This window comes from Rhinoderma darwinii, unplaced genomic scaffold (genome assembly GCF_050947455.1).
Source record: "Rhinoderma darwinii isolate aRhiDar2 unplaced genomic scaffold, aRhiDar2.hap1 Scaffold_570, whole genome shotgun sequence".
Classification (NCBI taxonomy): Eukaryota; Metazoa; Chordata; class Amphibia; order Anura; family Rhinodermatidae; genus Rhinoderma; species Rhinoderma darwinii.
The window spans coordinates 241351-260228 of record NW_027464123.1 but is presented as its reverse complement, the minus strand read 5'-3'; the positions used below and the strand labels follow the sequence as shown (position 1 = coordinate 260228).

General features: G+C 42.2%; 1 protein-coding gene across 1 annotated transcript in view; it reads right to left on the bottom strand.

Moving 5' to 3' along the window:
• Positions 1-7219: 7219 nt before the first annotated feature.
• LOC142724080 (uncharacterized) overlaps positions 7220-18878 on the bottom strand; it is a 121594-nt gene continuing 109935 nt past the window's right edge. The window contains 5 exon segments of the mRNA XM_075848955.1: positions 7220-9065; positions 9499-9610; positions 9781-9878; positions 11120-11243; positions 11328-11516. Of these exon segments, the coding sequence (XP_075705070.1) occupies positions 7822-9065; positions 9499-9610; positions 9781-9878; positions 11120-11243; positions 11328-11516 (1767 nt within the window). The 3' untranslated portion in view covers positions 7220-7821.

The window sequence follows — 18878 nt, the reverse complement described above, 5'->3', positions numbered from 1 at the left end:
TGAGATGAGGGCGCGAATGTCAACCCCCTTGACAATATTCCAATGTCAACAGGCGACAAATGATGGCTAGACAAATTGATTACCTTCATGCGTTGATTGTTGAAGGCCTGATTACGCCAAATGTCGCCTCTTTGTCTGGTCATAGGATCAAAATCATGATGTTGCATGCGTCGCTCATCTGTACGAAACCTCTGCCGTCCCCTTTTATTGGACGTATGTTGTCTGCTATAATCCATGCCACTTCTTGTTCTACCTCTCAACGTGTCTTCCTCGGGTTCTGACATAGAACTCGCAGAGGAAGCTGATGGAGATCTACTAATAACACCCCGGGCCTGTTTGGCATATTGCCACTTATACATTCGATTTGTTAATTTGTCATTAAGATCACGCTGGAACTTGCGACTCTTAATTTCTGTTATGTTTTTCTCCCATTTGTCCATTTCTGAGTCAAGATGTTGAATAGTGGTTTTCCACTCATCATCACTCAATTTGGATTGAAACGCGCGTCGGGGTGGACGCCAGTCATTTGCATTTGCATCCTGTCATGGGTAAGAGACATGTGCACATCTTGCACAGTTCATTATAATGTATTTTTATCTTCGGTCACTCGCTGCATCTGTTCTCCTTGTAACTGTGATGTATCACTGCCTTAGACATACTGTGCAGATTAATTACCAACATCTATATACTTTTGTTGCATTTGTCTCCCAGCACCTATTAAGTGACCCATGGTTGGCTGTTTGTACACCATTATGACTGTTATTTAACACAGGTGTGCTCAGTCTGGTTGCACAGCGTTGTTCTGTGAGATATGTGTTTTGGCTGTCCATTGTTTTCTGTGGTTCACATCTCTATAAATTTTATACATGTGTTTATTTGTATATTTTTTAATTTGATTCAATAAACTTTCATATTTCTTAACCCAATTCTCGTGTGTCAGACTCCTAGTTATAGGTTTTGTTGTATATCCAGCGGGTCCACTGTTACCGCCATGCTTAGTTTGGGAGTGAGGCTCGGTTCCCGACAGTGTCCGCACATTATTGTGATGGGCCATTAACCATGAATTTTCTAGGGAACTGCTTGGTGTCCTCCATTTAGGTATAGTATCCCATAATAACAGCCTGGACATGCTGGGAGTTCTAGTTCTCTCCTCTTATACCTCCTCCTGTAATGTCCTCTGATATCCCATAATAGCAGCCTGGACATGCTGGGAGTTGTAGTTCTCTCATCTTATAACACCTCCTCCTGTAATGTCCTCTAATATCCCATAACAGCCTGGACATGCTGGGAGTTGTAGTTCTTTCCTCTTATACCCTCTCCTGTAATGCCCTCTGATATCCCATAATAACAGCCTGGACATGCTGAGAGTTGTAGTTCTCTCCTCTTAAACCTCCTCCTGTAATGTCCTCTGATATCCCATAATAATAACCTGGACATGCTGAGAGTTGTAGTTCTCTCCTCTTATACCTCCTCCTGTAATGTCCTGTGATATCCCATAACAGCCTGGACATGCTGGGAGTTGTAGTTCTCTCCTCTTATACCTCCTCCTGTAATGTCCTCTAATATCCCATAATAACAGCTTGGACATGCTGGGAGTTGTAGTTATCTCCTCTTATACCTCCTCCTGTAATGTCTTCTGATATCCCATAATAACAGCCTGGACATGCTGGGAGATATAGTTCTCTCCTTTTATACCTCCTCCTGTAATGTCCTCTGATATCCCATAATAACAGCCTGGACATGCTGGGAGTTGTAGTTCTCTCCTCTTATACCTCCTCCTGTAATGTCCTCTGATATCCCATAACAACAGCCTTTGACATGCTGGGAGTTGTAGTTCTCTCCTCTTATACCTCCTCCTGTAATGTCCTCTGATATTCCATAATAACAGCCTGGACATGCTGGGAGTTTTAGTTCTCTCCTCTTATACCTCCTCCTGTAATGTCCTCTGATATCCCATAATAACAGCCTGGACATGCTGGGAGTTGTAGTTCTCTCCTCTTATACCTCCTCCTGTAATGTCCTCTGATATCCCATAATAACAGCCTGGACATGCTGAGAGTTGTAGTTCTCTCCTCTTATACCTCCTCCTGTAATGTCCTCTAATATCCCATAATAGCAGCCTGGACATGCTGGGAGTTGTAGTTCTCTCCTCTTATACCTCCTCCTGTAATGTCCTCTGATATCCCATAATAACAGCCTGGACATGCTGGGGGTTGTAGTTCTCTCCTCTTATACCTCCTCCTGTAATGTCTTCTGATATTCCATAAAAACAGCCAGGACATGCTGGGAGTTGTAGTTCTCTCCTCTTATACCTCCTCCTGTAATGTCCTCTGATATCCCATAATAACAGTCTGGACATGCTGGGAGTTTTAGTTCTCTCCTCTCATACCTCCTCCTGTAATGTCCTCTGATATCCCATAATAACAGCCTTGACATGCTAGGAGTTGTAGTTCTCTCCTCTTATACCGCCTCCTGTAATGTCATCTGATATCCCATAATAACAGCTTGTGTATGCTGGGAGTTGTAGTTATCTCCTCTAATACCTCCTCATATAATGTCCTCTGATATCCCATAATAACAGCCGGGACATCCTGAGAGTTGTAGTTCTCTCATCTTATAACACCTCCTCCTGTAATGTCCTCTAATATCCCATAACAGCCTGGAATGCTGGGAGTTGTAGTTCTTTCCTCTTATACCCTCTCCTGTAATGCCCTCTGATATCCCATAATAACAGCCTATACATGCTGAGAGTTGTAGTTCTCTCCTCTTAAACCTCCTCCTGTAATGTCTTCTGATATCCCATAATAACAGCCTGGACATGCTGGGAGTTATAGTTCTCTCCTTTTATACCTCCTCCTGTAATGTCCTCTGATATCTCATAATAACAGCCTGGACATGCTGGGGGTTGTAGTTCTCTCCTCTTATACCTCCTCCTGTAATGTCCACTAATATCCCATAATAACAGCCTGGACATGCTGGCAGTTGTAGTTCTCTCCTCTTATACGTCCTCCTGTAATGCCCTCTGATATCCCATAACAACAGCCTGGACATGCTGGGAGTTGTAGTTCTCTCCTCTTATACCTCCTCCTGTATTGTCCTCTGATATCACATAATAACAGCCTGGACATGAAGGGAGTTGTAGTTCTTTCCATTTACACCTCTTCCTGTAATGTCCTCTGATATCCCATAATAACAGCCTGGACATGCTGGGAGTTGTAGTTCTCTCCTCTTAAACCTCCTCCTGTAATGTCCTCTGATATCCCATAATAACAGCCTGGACATGCTGGGAGTTGTAGTTATGTCCTCTTGTACCTCCTCCTGTAATGTCCTCTGATATCCCATAATAACAGACTGGACATGTTGGGAGTTGTAGTTTTCTCCTCTTATACCTTTTCCTGTAATCGCTAATATCCCATAATAACAGCCTGGACATGCTGAGAGTTGTAGTTCTCTCCTCTTATACCTCCTCCTTTAATGTCCTCTGATATCCCATAATAACACCCTGGACATGCTGGGAGTTGTAGTTCTCTCCTCTTATCCCTCCTCCTGTAATGTCCTCTGATATCCCATAATAACAGCCTGGACATGCTGAGAGTTGTAGTTCTCTCCTCTTATACCTCCTCCTGTAATGTCCTCTGATATCCCATAATAACAGCCTGCACATGCTGGGAGTTGTAGTTCTCTCCTCATACCTCCTTCTATATTGTCCTCTGATATCCCATAACAACAGCCTGGACATGTTGGTAGTTGTAGTTCTCTCCTCTTATACCTCTTCCTGTAATGTCATCTGATATCACATAATAACAGGCTGGACATGCTGGCAGTTGTAGTTCTCTCCTCTTATACCGCCTCCTGTAATGTCCTCTGATATCCCATAATAACAGCCTGGACATGCTGGGAGTTGTAGTTCTCTCCTCTTATACTCCTCTGTGTAGAACTATATACAAGGGGGGGGGGGGGGGGCGCTGTGTAGCGCTATCCACAGCGGTATGTGTGTGGCGCTCTTTATAGGGGGGTCTTTTTGGCGCTATTTACAAGAGGGGGAGGGCTATGTAGCGCTCTCTACAGGGTGGCTGTATGGCACTATCTATAGGGGGCTGTGTGTAACGCTCTCTATGGGGGGGATGTGTGATATCTACAGGGGGCTGTGTGTGGCGCTATCTATTGGGGTGATGGGTGTAATATCTACAGGGGCTGTGTGTGGCATTATATACAGAGGGCTGTGTGTATGCAGTGTTTTATAGTGTATGGTATTATTATATTTATATTAATAGCAGTGTTTGGTGCTATTATATTTAGGGGCACAGTATGTGGCACCATAACGACGTTATTTTCGTTTATAGGTGTGGAAATATTGGAAAATTGAGGAGCCGCAGACATCTGAGTGGCAAATTCTGGAGAAATCAGTCATGGCCGGGAGAAGTCGTCATGAGCTCTGGACCGGATGGAGAAGAAAATAAAAAAAATTACTAGAATCTGAGTCGTCGTCACCTGTGAGTTACTAGATTTATAGAGAATCTGTCATCTCTCCTGACATGTTTATTATAGGAAATCCTTGTATTTCACAAAAAGTCTTTCTGCAGTCCTGGACTGATAGACAATTCCCCTTGTCGGGAGGATGTGTTCCAGCACAGTGTGATACTGTCAGTATGTAGGGACACAGCCCTGTGACCAGGGGAATCGTAACACCCATTTGTTAATGCTTGCCCAAAAAGTTAGTGTTAAAAATAGTTACAGGGCGGCAGGGCAACGGTTCGGCAGTGCGGAAGGGGGTCCCAAGTTTGGGTAACATCCAAGGGCCCATGGTCTACTTCTGCCGGTTTTATCGTGACAGCCGAGGATAGAACATCAGAAATGTCATTTGGGGCTTATTGTTATTTGCGGCAGTTTCATCTGCACCTCATTTATCTCCAGGAGACTCAATTAACGTCCGATACGTAGAGCGGTTAAAGAAGCCACGGACGCCGGGGGATAAACGTGCGACGAGTCTCCCGGTACATACATTAGATCTGTGCGATGGGCTCCTATCCAGGTCTCTGGCTGCCGGAGGACGATATATGTTCCTATATGTACGTGTTAGCTGTATACCCTTATACTGTATATTTCTCCTCCGGCCTCACCAGAGGTTTGTTATTAACTAGCCGCCATATTTGCCTCCCGATTTCCTATTACTAACCTACTTTGTCTTTGGGTCTGATTTAATGTAATCCCCCCTCTGGATAGATTGCAGGCGGAAGGGGGAACTCTGCCTGAAATTACCAACCGGCAAGGATTCGCAGCTGAATTGGGGTGGACTGATTTATGGAGACATCGTCACCCCCTCGATCAGATCTTCTCCTGCTATAACCAGATGTCTCTCCCGTATAGATTATGCATTTGGATATCAAGCACTTTTATAACATGCGCCAGACGCTCTTAAAGGGCCAGCGCAAACGCAATTCAAAATCAAAAACTTATCTGCTAATCCCTGTTTGCTCCTGGACTATTTAAGGCACCTCCACTATTCACCTCATGCAATGAAACTTTGGTGCAATCTAGTTGTGTCCTGCAAAGGTTCCTGTTTGTATCGGAGTCCAGTCCACACTTGCTATCTATTATCGGCCAATCTGCCATTGCCTGTACCCTCGGTGTGTTATACCGTTGTATCCTGGTCTGCTGGGCCGGCCGCTACTCCCACCAGGACCACCTCAAGAGGCAGCGACCTTGTAGCCCCAAAGCGAAGTCTAGATCCCTGTACGGGGGTTTAAGGGTGAAAAGGAAGGATACGTAAATAGCGCCGTCAGGAGGTGGCCCAAAACCAAACCGGTGGAATAGCCCAGTGAGTCCACAACCCACTGGTGGTAACAGAGGTATTTCTGAACACTCTTAGTTACACCTTGAATTGGCCACTGCAGACCACCGTACTAGGACTGCAAATTTTCTCAAGGCCCGAATCCAGAGAGTTGTGGTCAATGATTCCTACTGTGAATGGTCCCCGGTTATAAGTGGTGCTGCGACCACTATTATTCAACTTATTTATTAGAATCCAAAAATCAGGCAGCACTCCAAGGTATAAGCAAGGTAGAAAAAGGTGCTTTATTGGTCCATATACACACGACGTTTCAGCTCAACACAGGAGCCTTTCTCAAGTCACTTGAGAAAGGCTCCTGTGTTGAGCTGAAACGTCGTGTGTATATGGACCAACAAAGCACCTTTTTCTACCTTGCTTATACCTTGGAGTGCTGCCTGATTTTTGGATTCTACTACAGCAGGTCTGTTAGCCCTGACCTGGGCAGGTCGGCACCCACCTACGATTTACAAGGCTGTGCGGCTGACATTGTATTTCAACTTATTTATTAGTGATATAGAGGATGGGAGTAGTAGCGCTGGTTCTGGTACACGTAGTATAGTTCCGTCTATGGAAGATGTTCATATATTACAAGCCGATTTGGACACACTGGGTGTTTGGGCCTCCACTTGGCAAATGAGGTTTAATGAGATAAATTTGAAGTTATGGATCTGGGAGTAATAATCTGCAGCATCATATTTGCTTTGTTTGTTTTTTATTTTAATGGATATGGAATGGACGCTACAAGTGCCACACATGCAACCCTTATAGACAGTGCCATACACCCTCTTGTAAAAAGTGCCTCACCCCCTTTATAAATAATGACCCCCCCAAAAACAAAAAAATCTTATACTCACCTAGCCCCATTTCCACATCGAAAAGAGTCTCCTCAGTACTGCAGCCTATGAGATGTAGAGATGGGAACCTTGCATAGGCCGGTGCGATCTAGTCACGTCATCACGCCGGCCTGTGCAGGGATCATGTCAGGCGTCTTATAGGCTGCAGGCCTAACGCGGCCTGTACCCTCTTGAATGGCGAAGCTGGCAACTGATTGCTCCCTGCTTCGACATTGTATTCAATTTTTTTTTTTTAAGAGCGGCGAGAGAACAGTTTTTCACTCTGACCTCCTTTGCTGTTTCAAAATTAAAGATATGTAACCCCCGGAAGCCCTCTGGTTGTCTGCCACCTACGAAGGACCAGGAAAACACTAGAGAGAGTGAAATGAGAGATTAACAAATCGGTGTTTTTCTGACCCAATACAGTACATCTCCATGCAATCTTAGGTAGACGGTCATTGAGATGACTAGGAAATTTCATATTAAACATGAAATATAAATTGACAAAACTTAATTGACCAAGCGCTCTTAGTATAGTGGAATAAGGTTAATTGAATGCGAGATGAAAATACTTTTATATATTCTTAAAAAAATCAGCAAAAATATATTACATGGGAGGATGATAGGAGATCAGTGCAGGGGACACATCACAAAAAGTAAGGGCACTTCCTACACATATGTAATGGATTTTTTATCTGTAAAGTAAAACTCCATAACTGAAAATTTAGTTTTAGGCTGTGTTCACACGTTTAGGATTTGCCTATGGCAAATCGTGATGAGTATTTTACAAAGAAGTTGTGGCAGAAATTCAAAGCTGACACTCGGATTTCTGCCACGGATGCTACGAAGGAATTACATGATAAATAGCCCCATTTTCGTTCAATTAGGATAACCTGTGGCTTTTCCGTGTGGAATCCGTGATAATAATGAACATTGCTCATTCTTGCAGATTCTTTTTAATCACTCATTTCTCCTGTAATGTGGGTAGTATTATAACTACAGTGATATGAAGCGGGGTTGATGGTGACTACTCAGCTTCAGTGATTCAAAACAAAGTCTCTTCTTTTGCCTCCTTGGATTCCAGCCGAGGATTTGTCAGATCCAGGTTAATTCCACGAAAAGTGAACACAGTTATTCGCGGTTAAACATTTGTTATGATCATGAATTTGGCTTCTCTCCTGTGTGACTTTTCTGATGATAAATAAGATATGCTTTCCTGGTAAAACATTTTCCACATTCTGAACATAAATATGGCTTCTCTCCCGTGTGAGTTCTCTGATGTTGAACAAGATTTGTTTTTTGGGCAAAGCATTTCCCACATTCTGAACATGAATATGGCTTCTCCCCGGTGTGAGTTCTCCGATGTTTATTGAAATCTGATTTCTGGGTAAAACATTTCCCACATTCAGTACAGGAAAACGACTTTTCCCCTGAGTGAATTCTCTGATGTTCAGTAAGAACTGATTTCTGGATAAAACGTTTCCCACAAGCCAAACATGGAAATGGCCTCTCCCCCGTGTGAGTTCTCTGATGATAATGGAATTTGGCTTTTGTATTAAAACATTTTCCACAATCTGGACATGAATATGGTTTCTCACCTGTGTGAATTCTCTGATGTTCAGCAAAACCTGATTTTTGGGTAAACTTTTTCCCACATTCTGCACATGAATATGGCTTTTCCCCGGTGTGAGTTCTCTGGTGATCAACAAGAACGGATTTTTGAGAAAACTGTTTCCCACATTCTGCACATGAAAATGGTTTTTCTCCTGTGTGAATTCTCTGATGATTAAGAAGACCTGATTTCTGGATAAACGGTTTCCCACATTCTGCACATGAAAATGGTTTTTCTCCTGTGTGAATTCTCTGATGGTCAATAAGAACTGATTTCTGGGAAAATCGTTTCCCACATTCAGAACAAGCAAATGGTTTATCCCCCGTGTGAATTCTTAGATGATGCCTGAGGTTGTCTTTAGTAGCAAAATATTTCCAACATTCACAACATGGAAATGGCTTCTTCCCTGTGTGAATCATTTTATGTTTAGAAAGAATTGATTTCCTGTGAAATTCTTTCCCACATTCTGAACAGGAGTATGGCTTCTCCCCTGTGTGAGTTCTACGGTGTATAAAAAGATTTGAGTTTTTTGTAAACTGTTTCCCACATTCACCACATTGAAACATTTTACTCCCTGTGTGGTCTTTACTTGTGGTGACAATCTGTGATTGATCAGTAGAAAGTTCCATGTGATGAAGAATATTAGATGACAGATCTGTACTGTGACGTACTGGATGTACATTAAGTGTAATGACGTTTTCTACTGAAGAATGTTTCATGATTTCTTTATCTTCTGTTTTGTAATTTGGTGATATAAGGAAGTTTCCCCCTGAGCTCTTACTGGGATGATCTGTTAGGATTAAAAAGCATTTCATAATTTTTACTTGCGTTAAGCCACAAAGCAGACACATTTATAACATTCCTATTAACTTTTGTATAACATTTAAAAATACACGTCAAGAAAAATTTCCCATTGAAATTTCTAAATAATATTTGTATAAAACATTAAATTTGGATTTCAGATTCTGATGCTGCAAAGCACCTGTCTCTTTCACACCTCATCTGCATCAGACCTTCTTTATAGAAAGCATTTGGGTGCTTTTTAGTAATCAATTAATAAATAGTGGACAGGAAGTTCACTTTCCTCTCTATAAAGAGGTTTTGCAGCAGACGGGGTGTGTATTATAAGGAATAATGTGACTCCTACTATAAAATATAAAGAATATTCAGAGTCACTTCTCCAAAAGAATATATAACCTGGCTTCAATATGGTTCTTACTCACCTGTGCTCATATTTCCTGGAATTTCATCCTCCTTACACTGCTGATCGCCCATCACATACGTCTCCTCTTCTTCTGATTTAACCTCCAATTTATTATTAATCAGATCTTCCCCCTGATATGACAGATGTACAGATTTCATACAATTCAGCAGACAGTTGGAGAAGTCTACTAGATCATTGTAAGAAACCCCCAACAGACTATGATCACATTTATGATTATGAGAGATCACAGTGGTCTACACAACCCCTATATAGAGTTGGTACAGGGCTCAGTTCTATCTACCTTATAATCCTGGGGGACATTGGGATTTTCCTTTGGACAATCCTGGAAATTCAGAGGACCAGGACATCTCTCTGGTGGATAGCTTCTACTGGATCCATCTGTAGAAAACACACACCCTAATTTAGCAAAACGCCTTGGCGGACCTCATTTTATAGGGTCATGGTCATTCCGAAACATAAAAGTGAGCGTTGCCACAAAATTTGGAAGCACCCAGTCCTCTAGAATATGTTCTTGTTGCATGCTACAACATTTGACATAGAGGATACCCCGAGGTTAGAAGGTCTGTTTACAAGCAAAGAAAACAGGATAGAAGTGGGACCATGGTAATGTACGGAGGGTATTCAGCCATGAAGTGCAAGATAAGGATATTATAGTTCATGTGAACTTGCCCTCCAATGTGGTTGTGTGTGAACGAATCGGCTTGGCTAGTGACATGGAGAAATTTACGGAAAGAATAAAAATAAGGCAGAGTATGGCCTTTGCATGAAGATCTCAAACGCGTGTGTTTTGCTGCTATGAAATGAAAACCCCAATCTGTGAAGCTCCCAACAAAGAGTTCTGATATTACCTCAAGATGCAATTTGGGAGCCAGTAATGAGTTATATTAGACAACTAGATTTACACAATTAATTTGATTTCTACTAGAAACACAGTAAGAAAATATGGTCTGCCACCCCAAAGACACAAATCAATTATCAATGTTCTATTTCATCAAGAGGAAATTAAAAATAAAATCATAGGGTTGAAAAGGCACTGGCAGAACTTTCCCACTAAAAGTTACGTATGCCCTAAGGAAACATTTAGGACATCTCTGAAGAAGATATATGGAAACGACGGAGTAGCTGCCTTACAAATCTGATCCCGAGAAGATTTTGCCTTTTTTGCCAAAAAGCCACATATTACCCTAGAGGAGTGAACCCTAAATCGGAGGAGGAGGAGAAAGAGGAGAAGGAGATAGAGGAGGAGAAGGAAGAGATCTATTCATGGAGCTACAAGAAAATGGTTTGTCTGATTCATCTGCTAATCAAATCTTCACTTGTCAAGACACTATAACCTTATATAGTACTTGTATGTAAAAAAAATAAAAAAAAATAAATTCCAGGTCAAACAAAAAGAGTAGAAGGAGTGTCCACATACACGTATTAATAAATGATTATGCACAGGGGCTGACCACAAACGTGCAATGATGTCAACCAGCAGAACACGGCCAGAATATCCTAAGTAAAGGCAATCAAGATAACTTAAAAAAACCAAACAAAAAAAAACCCACATCTCTTAGCCTGTGATGTGCGGTTCCGGTGGTCCTCTAGCACGACGTCCTTGTAGAGATCCCTCTTACCTGGAGGTGTGTGGTTCCCGTGGTCCTCCATCATGACGTCCTCGTACAGATCCTTGTGTTCTTCTATATACTCCCACTCCTCCATGGAGAAATAGACGGCGACATCCTGACATCTTATAGGAACCTGACACACAATGAGACAGTCATCACCCAGACACATTATACCTGGTGTTATTATATAATGTCCCAGCATTCCCGACAGTGTCACCTCTCCAGTCAGCAGCTCGATGATCTTGTGGGTGAGGTCCAGGATCTTCTCGTTGTTTCTCTCATGTATCAGTGAGTGAGGTGGAGGCTCCATGATGGGGCTCGGGGTCCTGCACCATCCTCCGGACACACAAGGACGGCTGCTGGGGGTCCCACAGTCACCAGATGTCTTCTTCACCATTATGTAATCCTATGTATTAAGATAGAGACACTGATAAATATAACTTTATGAATTCTCAAAATATCTCACCTCTTTTGAATATGAGTGACATAATTCCCACAATCCCCCACTTCGCGTTTTTATTATTAAAGTTGAGGGTGAGGTCACATGCTGTTTACGATGGAATTATGCTCTGTCCCACCTCACAACTTCTCTTATTCTACGTACTAGGAAAATATTAATGCTAAATCTACCAACCCCGTGGACGCATTCTGCCACTGTTTTGTTGAATTTTACTCTGATTCTCCCTCAGAGCTTAACATTTTCTGTACCATGCAATGCCTGAGGAATCTAAGCCACCTGCAAAGCTTACATCTGTGATCTACTCTGTAAGGCTTCGTTCACATCTGCGTCAGGACTCTGTTCATGGGTTCCGTCTGAGCTTTCCGTCAGGGGTCCCCCATGAACGGAACCCAAACGGAAACAAACAGAAACCATAGGTTTCCGTTTGCATCACCACTGATTTCAATATCGACGGATCCGGTGCAAATGGTTTACGCTTGTCACCGTTGTGTAAGGGTTCTGTTGTATTGACGGTATCAATACCGTAGTCGACTGCGCTATTCACTCAGTCAAAACCCTTACACAACGGCAACAAATGGAAACCATTTGCACAGGATCCGTCACAATTTAAATCAATAGTGATGCAAACGGAAACCTATGGTTTCTGCTTGTTTCAGTTTGGGCTCCGTTCATGGGATCTCCTGACAGAATGCTCCGACGGAACCCATGAACGGAGTCCCGACGCAGATGTGAATGAAGTCTTACCAGTAAAAAAAGTTGTCATACGTCTACAATACTTTTCTCCATTACAACACGACAACTATCCTCAGAAAGTGGTCACACTCCAACAAAGCCCCATAAAACTGACGGCTACACTGGGCTTTATGTTAAAAGAAAGTGGCAGCTATTCAACACCCCCAACAACTCTATTTAAAATCACTTACCAAATTGGATGGGATCCAAATATACCAAAACGAATACTGGATGGACTTTGGGTGCAGGATCCAATTAGTCCAAATCTATATATACTCCTAAAAGTACAAGAACCCCAGGTAACCTGAGAATATCAGGCACTGGCGGTCTGTATTATCCTGTATGTTGGTTCTTGGACTATTTGAGACTGAGTGTTGAAACACGATCCACAGAAGGGACTTCTGCTGACTCAATGACATCTGGTTTGGTCATTAATTTTTCTAGCAATAAGAAATTAGATTATTGTTGATTTTGAAGCGGTTTTGTGTTGACGTATATTTTTTTTTCCTTTACGAAGACAGATAAACCATAATGACAAAAGTATTAAGACACACCTCCTAATCGTTGTATTCCGGTGTTTCCTTCAGTCCCATTACCACAGGTGTATAACATCCGGCACTCGCCCTGCAGTCACGTTACAGACATTAGTGATAGAACGGGTCGTTATAAAGAGATCAGTGACCTCCACCGCGGTCCTGTAATAGGACGTCTCCGGTGTAACTGGTCAGTTCCGGAAATGTCTTCCCTCCCAGATATTCCACCATCAGGTGTGACTGATATTATTGTAAAGTGGAAGGAACTGCCGCAACTCAGCCACGAAGTGCAGACCACGTAAAGTTACAGAGCAGGGGCCGAGTGCTGAGGTGCAAATTGCAGAAAAGTCACCAACACTCCGCTGACTCCATAACTGCAGAGTATAAATCTCCTTAAAATCCACACAAAAAATGTGCCGGGAACTTCATGGCATGGAGAACGAGCAGCAGCATGCCAGCCTTACATCACTAACCGCAATGCCAAGCGTCAGATGGAGGGGTGTAAAAAGCCGCCGCTACTAGACTCTGGAGCAGGGGAATCGTGTTCTGTGGAGCGACGCTTCTCTATCTGGGGTCTGACGGATGAGTCTCGGTTTGGTGAATGCCAGGAGAACGTTACCTGCCTGACTGCATTGTGCCAACAGTAAAGTTTGGAGGAGGAAAGATAATGCTATAGGGTTGTTTTTCAGGGGTCGGCTCCTTAGTTCCAATGAAGGGAAATCTTAATTCTTCAGCATACAGGATATTTTGAACAATTGTAGCTTCCAACTTTGTGGGAACAGTTTGGGGTTCGGCCCTTTTCTGTTCCAACATGACTGTGCCCCAGTGCACAAGGTCCATAAAGACATGTTTGGTTGGCCGGTCGGTTGGTTGGTTGGTTGGTTTGGGGAGTTTGTTGTGGAAGAACTTGACTGGTCTGCACAGAGCCCTGACTTTAACCCCAACCAACACCTTTGGGATGAACTAGAACAGAGATTGTGAGCCAGGCCCTCTCCTCTAACATCAGTATTTGACCTCTTCTGGATAAATGGGCCAAAATTCCCACAGACACCGCAAAATCTTATAGAAAGACCCCATATGAGTGGAATATGTTTAAGCTGCAAAGGGAGGACCAACTCCATATTAAAGTCTATGGATTTAGAATGGGACATCATAAAAGCTCCTGTAGGTAGAATGTGGAGGTGTCCCAAAGGTGTGTGACAGACCGTGTACGTTTTATAATTCCCCAAGTTTTATGGCTTCTTCTATCGAAAGCAACTGGGGAGTAGGTTCAGCAGGGAAAAGTTTTCCTTTGCAGCATTAGGTAGGTTTTGTTTAAAACCTGGTAATGTGGCCTGGTTTTTGGAATGGGGAGAGAAGATTAGCCCCCAGTCTATCCTCACCAACCTGGTTTTGGGATGTCTTATTTAATCGATCAGGTGTGATGTTTTTTTTTTTAATAGTCTTCAGATCAGTTAGACCGGTCTCTCAGCCTGGGGAAAGGAGCCGTTGCTATAAGTGCCTTGCATCTATCTACAGATCAGGTCGTATGGACCGCATTGTTTATGTTTGTATACTGTGCCAGGTATTAAGCCTGCCCTGTGTTAGTTCGGAAAAATTCATGTGGAGTTAGAGCAGGAGCAGCATCGTTTTTTCTTTTTCTTGTTTTTTGGTTTATTCCAGTTTCTACCTTTTAAAAAAAATAATAATAATTGCCGACGCTCGTGGTACCACAATCCTGCTGTGTGGACAGCAATTTTTTTGTGTGCCTGTTGCAGAGATCCCGTCTACCCCAGAAGACGACTGTACTGCTACTCAATCCCTTACAGGTGGATGAATAAGGTAAAAAACAATAAAGAACAAGATCATGGAAACAATGGAGCAATGTATAGCAGCAAAGAGTTTAAAGGGGTTGTCTTAGCACGGACAACTGATGACCTATCCACAGGATAGGTCATCAGTATATGATTGGCAGGGTCCAACACCCGGACCCATCAGCTGCTCTGGCTGCCGGATGTTTTGAAGGGTATGTAGTAGTTGGAGCCGGAAGCAGTTGGCTCCGTACACTGTATAGTGGCCGTGCTGCAAAACTGCACCTCTGCTCCTATTCACTTGAACTGCAGTACTGCATCGGCCGCTATTCTGTGACCGGAGCCATCTGCTTCTGGCAAGGACATCTGGTGCTGGAAGGCAGACTGGAGAAGCTGATCGGTGCAGGTCCAAATGTCGGACCCCCACGATCATATACTGATGACCTATCCTGTGGATAGATCATCAGTATATGATCGTGGGGGTCCAACATTTGGACCTGTGGATAGGTCATCGGCTGTCCATGCCTGAAAAACCCCTTTAACCGACCTCTACCACCGGAAGCAAATATTAATCTACAACAAAGTTGTTCATGTTCTACCACAATAAATGTATATTAATAACTAACATATGTTTACACACGAACCTGGGCAAGGACAAACAGGGTATGATTTTGGAACATTGCGAACTGACCGCTCCAGCACTGGTTCTGGGAGAGATGGCCCTTTCTTCTAAAAATTCAGGCCTCCAAATATCAGAAAGTCGGTAATCTTGAGTACTCCCATGCCTTTTTGTCAAGAATTGACCTTGCTACAGGTAACTCTACTAATATTTCTCTGGTGTTTCGGGTTGGCTATCTTCCACATATCCTTTCTGACCATCCTCCTCCCTGAATCTTGTACCAATTGTTTCCAAAATTAATGTATTATGGAAATTAAATCTTTATTGGTTATCTGTTTTGAGAAATAAGGTAAATTCTCAGAATCGGTGGGGGTCCCAGAGGTCAGACCCCCACCGCTCATAAAGTGATGGTATATATTACTGATTTATAAAAATAAATACATTTTAACCGCATCCCGACATATCCATTTGCATCCCCGCATTTCAAGAGCCGTAACTTTATTATTTTTCTTTAAACATGGCCTTATGAGAGCTTGTTTTTTGCGGGACATGTTTTAATGGCACCACTTAATGTACTGAATTTTTTTTCCACATTTCATTCTGTAAAATATAACAGCAATTCCTCAATGGGTTTTGATTTTACGGCGTTCATTGTGCAGTAAAAATTGCGTAAAACTTCATTATGTGGGTCATTCAAATTACGGTGATACCAAATTTCTATAGTTATGTTTTACTCCAAAATAAAAAAGCGTTAAAAAAAAAAGTTTTGTGTTGTCATATTCTAATACCCAAAAGATTTTTATTTTTCTGTCTCAGAATCGCTTGGATAAGCAAAAGCATTCTGAAGTTACTACCACATAAAGTAACACATGTCAGATTTCTCGTGACATGTTGTACTTTATGATACAGAAAAAATTTTGTCGTTAAATTCAATATTTATTTGTAAAACACACCAAAATTTCGAGAAAATTTTAAAAAAATCGGCATTTTTCTAAATTGTAACGTATCTGCTTGTAAAACAGATAGTAATACCACACAAAATACTTACTAGTTAACATTTCCCATATGTCTACTTTATGTTTGCATCGTTTTTTGAACATTCTTTTATTTTTCTAGGACGTTACAAGGCTTAGAACTTTAGCTAGAATTTCTCGCATTTTCAAGAAAATTTCAAAAGGTTATTTTTTCAGGGACCAGTTCAGTTCTGAAGTGGCTTTGAGGGCCTTATATATTAGAAAGTCCCCATAAATCACCCCATTTTAAAAACTGCACCTCTCAAAGTATTCAAAATAGCATTCAGAAAGTATTTTAACCCTTTAGGCATTTCACAGGAAATAAAGCAAAGTAGAGGTGAAATTTACAAATTTACATTTTTTTTAATGAAATTCATTTGTAATACATTTTTTCCGTAACACAGAAGGTTTTACGAGAGAAACGCAACTCAATACTTATTGCCCAGATTCTGCAGTTTTTAGAAATATCCCACATGTGGCCCTAGTGTGATAATGGACTGAAGCACCGGCCTCAGAAGCAAAGGAGCACCTGGTGGATTTTGGGGCCTCTATTTTATTAGAATATATTTTAGGCACCATGTCAGGTTTGAAGAGGTCTTGTGATGCTAAAACCCTGGAAACCCCCCAAAAGTGACCCCATTTTGGAAACTACACCCCTCAAGGAATTTTTCAAGAGGTATAGTGAGCATTTTTAGCCCACAGGTTTTTTGCAAAATTTATTGGAACTGGTCTGTGAAAATGAAAATCTACTTTTTTTCTGAAAAAACATACAATGTTTTAGTTTTTACAAGGAATAAAGGAGAAAAAGCACCCCAACATTTGTAAAGCAATTTCTCCCGATTACGGAAATACCCCATATGTGGTAATAAACTGCTGTTTGGACCCACGGCAGGGCTCAGAAGGGAACGAGGGCCATTTGGATTTTGGAGCGCAGATTTTGCTGGAATGGTTTTCGGTGCCATGTTGTGTTTGCAAAGCCCTGGAGGGACCATAACAGTGGAAACTCCCCAAAAGTGACCCCATTTTGGAAACTACACCCCTCAAGGAATTTTTCTAGGGGTATAGTTAGCATTTTGACCCTACACGGTTTTTGCTGAATTTATGGGAATTATACCGGGAAATTGAAAATCTAAATTTTTTCTAATAAAATTTCGTTTTAGCTCAGATTTTTTCATTTTTACAATAGATAAAGGAGAAAAAACACCCCAATATTTGTACAGCAAACTCTTCTGAACACAGCAATACCCCATATGTGGTAATAAACTGCTGTTTGGACACATGGCGGAAGTTAGAAAGGACGGAGCGCCGTTTGACTTTTGGAGCTCAAGTTTTGCTGGAATGGTTTGCGGCCCCATGTCACATTTGCAAAGCCACTGAGGGGCCAAAATAGTACAAACCCAGCAAAAGTGACCCCATTTGGGAAACTATACCCCTCGTGGAATTTATCTAGCGGTATAGTGAGCATTTTGACCCCACAGTTTTTTTGCTGAATTATTGGAATAATGCAGTGAAAATGAAAATCTACATTCTTTCCACTAAAATGTTGAATTGTTTTCATTTTCACAAGGAATAAAGAAAATGTGCCCCAAGAATTGTAAACCAATATCTCCCGAGTACGATAATACCCCACATGTGGTCATAAACTGCTGCTTGGATACACCACAGGGCTCAGAATGGAAGGAGTGCTACTTGGCATGTAGATTTTGGTTGATTGTTTTTTGGGCGCCATGTCGCATTTGCAGAGCCCCTGAGGTACCCGTACAGTAGAAGCCCCTGAGAAGTGACTCCATTTTGGAATCTATACCCCTCAGGGTAATCATCTAGGGGTGCATTTTGAGCCCAAAGGTGTTTCATAGATTGTATTAGAGTGAAAATTAACATTTTTTTTCCCCCAAAAATATGTAGTTTTGCACCCAATTTTTTTTCCCACAAGGGGTAATAGGAGAAAAAACAGCACATAATTTGTTACCCAATTTCTCCCGAGTACGGCAATATCCCATGTGTGGCCCTAAACTGCTGTTTGGGCACATGGCAGAGCTCAAAATGGAAGGAGTGCCATGTGGCTTTTAGAGCACAGATTTTGCTGGACTGGTGTATGGGCGCCATGTCACATTTGCAGAGCTCCCTTAGGTACCAGAGTAGAGTGTAAAACCCTGAGAAGTGACCCCATTGTGTAAACTACACCCCTCAAGGCATTTATCATTTGCCTGGACATGTGACAGGGCTTAGGAGTGAAAGGCGCATGTGAGACCTATTTTGGCGATTTTCGCAGCATTAGCCCACAATGGCAGGGCTCTGGGGTCAAATAGTAAAACAAACCCCCAATTAGTGACCGCCATTTTGGAAACTGCACCCCTTATTAGCATTTTTACCACACAGGTTTTTTTTTTCTATAATAAATGAATGCTCAGTGGATGGTACAAAGTGAAAATTGCAAATTTCCACAGGTATATGCCATTTTAGTGCACAATATTTTGTGCCCAGTTCATGCCACTGAAGACAAATACCTCAAACTGTTAAGCGGGCTCTCCCGGGTATGGCGATGCCATATATGTGGACGTAAACTGCCCGTTGGGCACGCTGCAGGGCTCGGAAGGGAGGGAGCGCCATTTAGCTTTTGG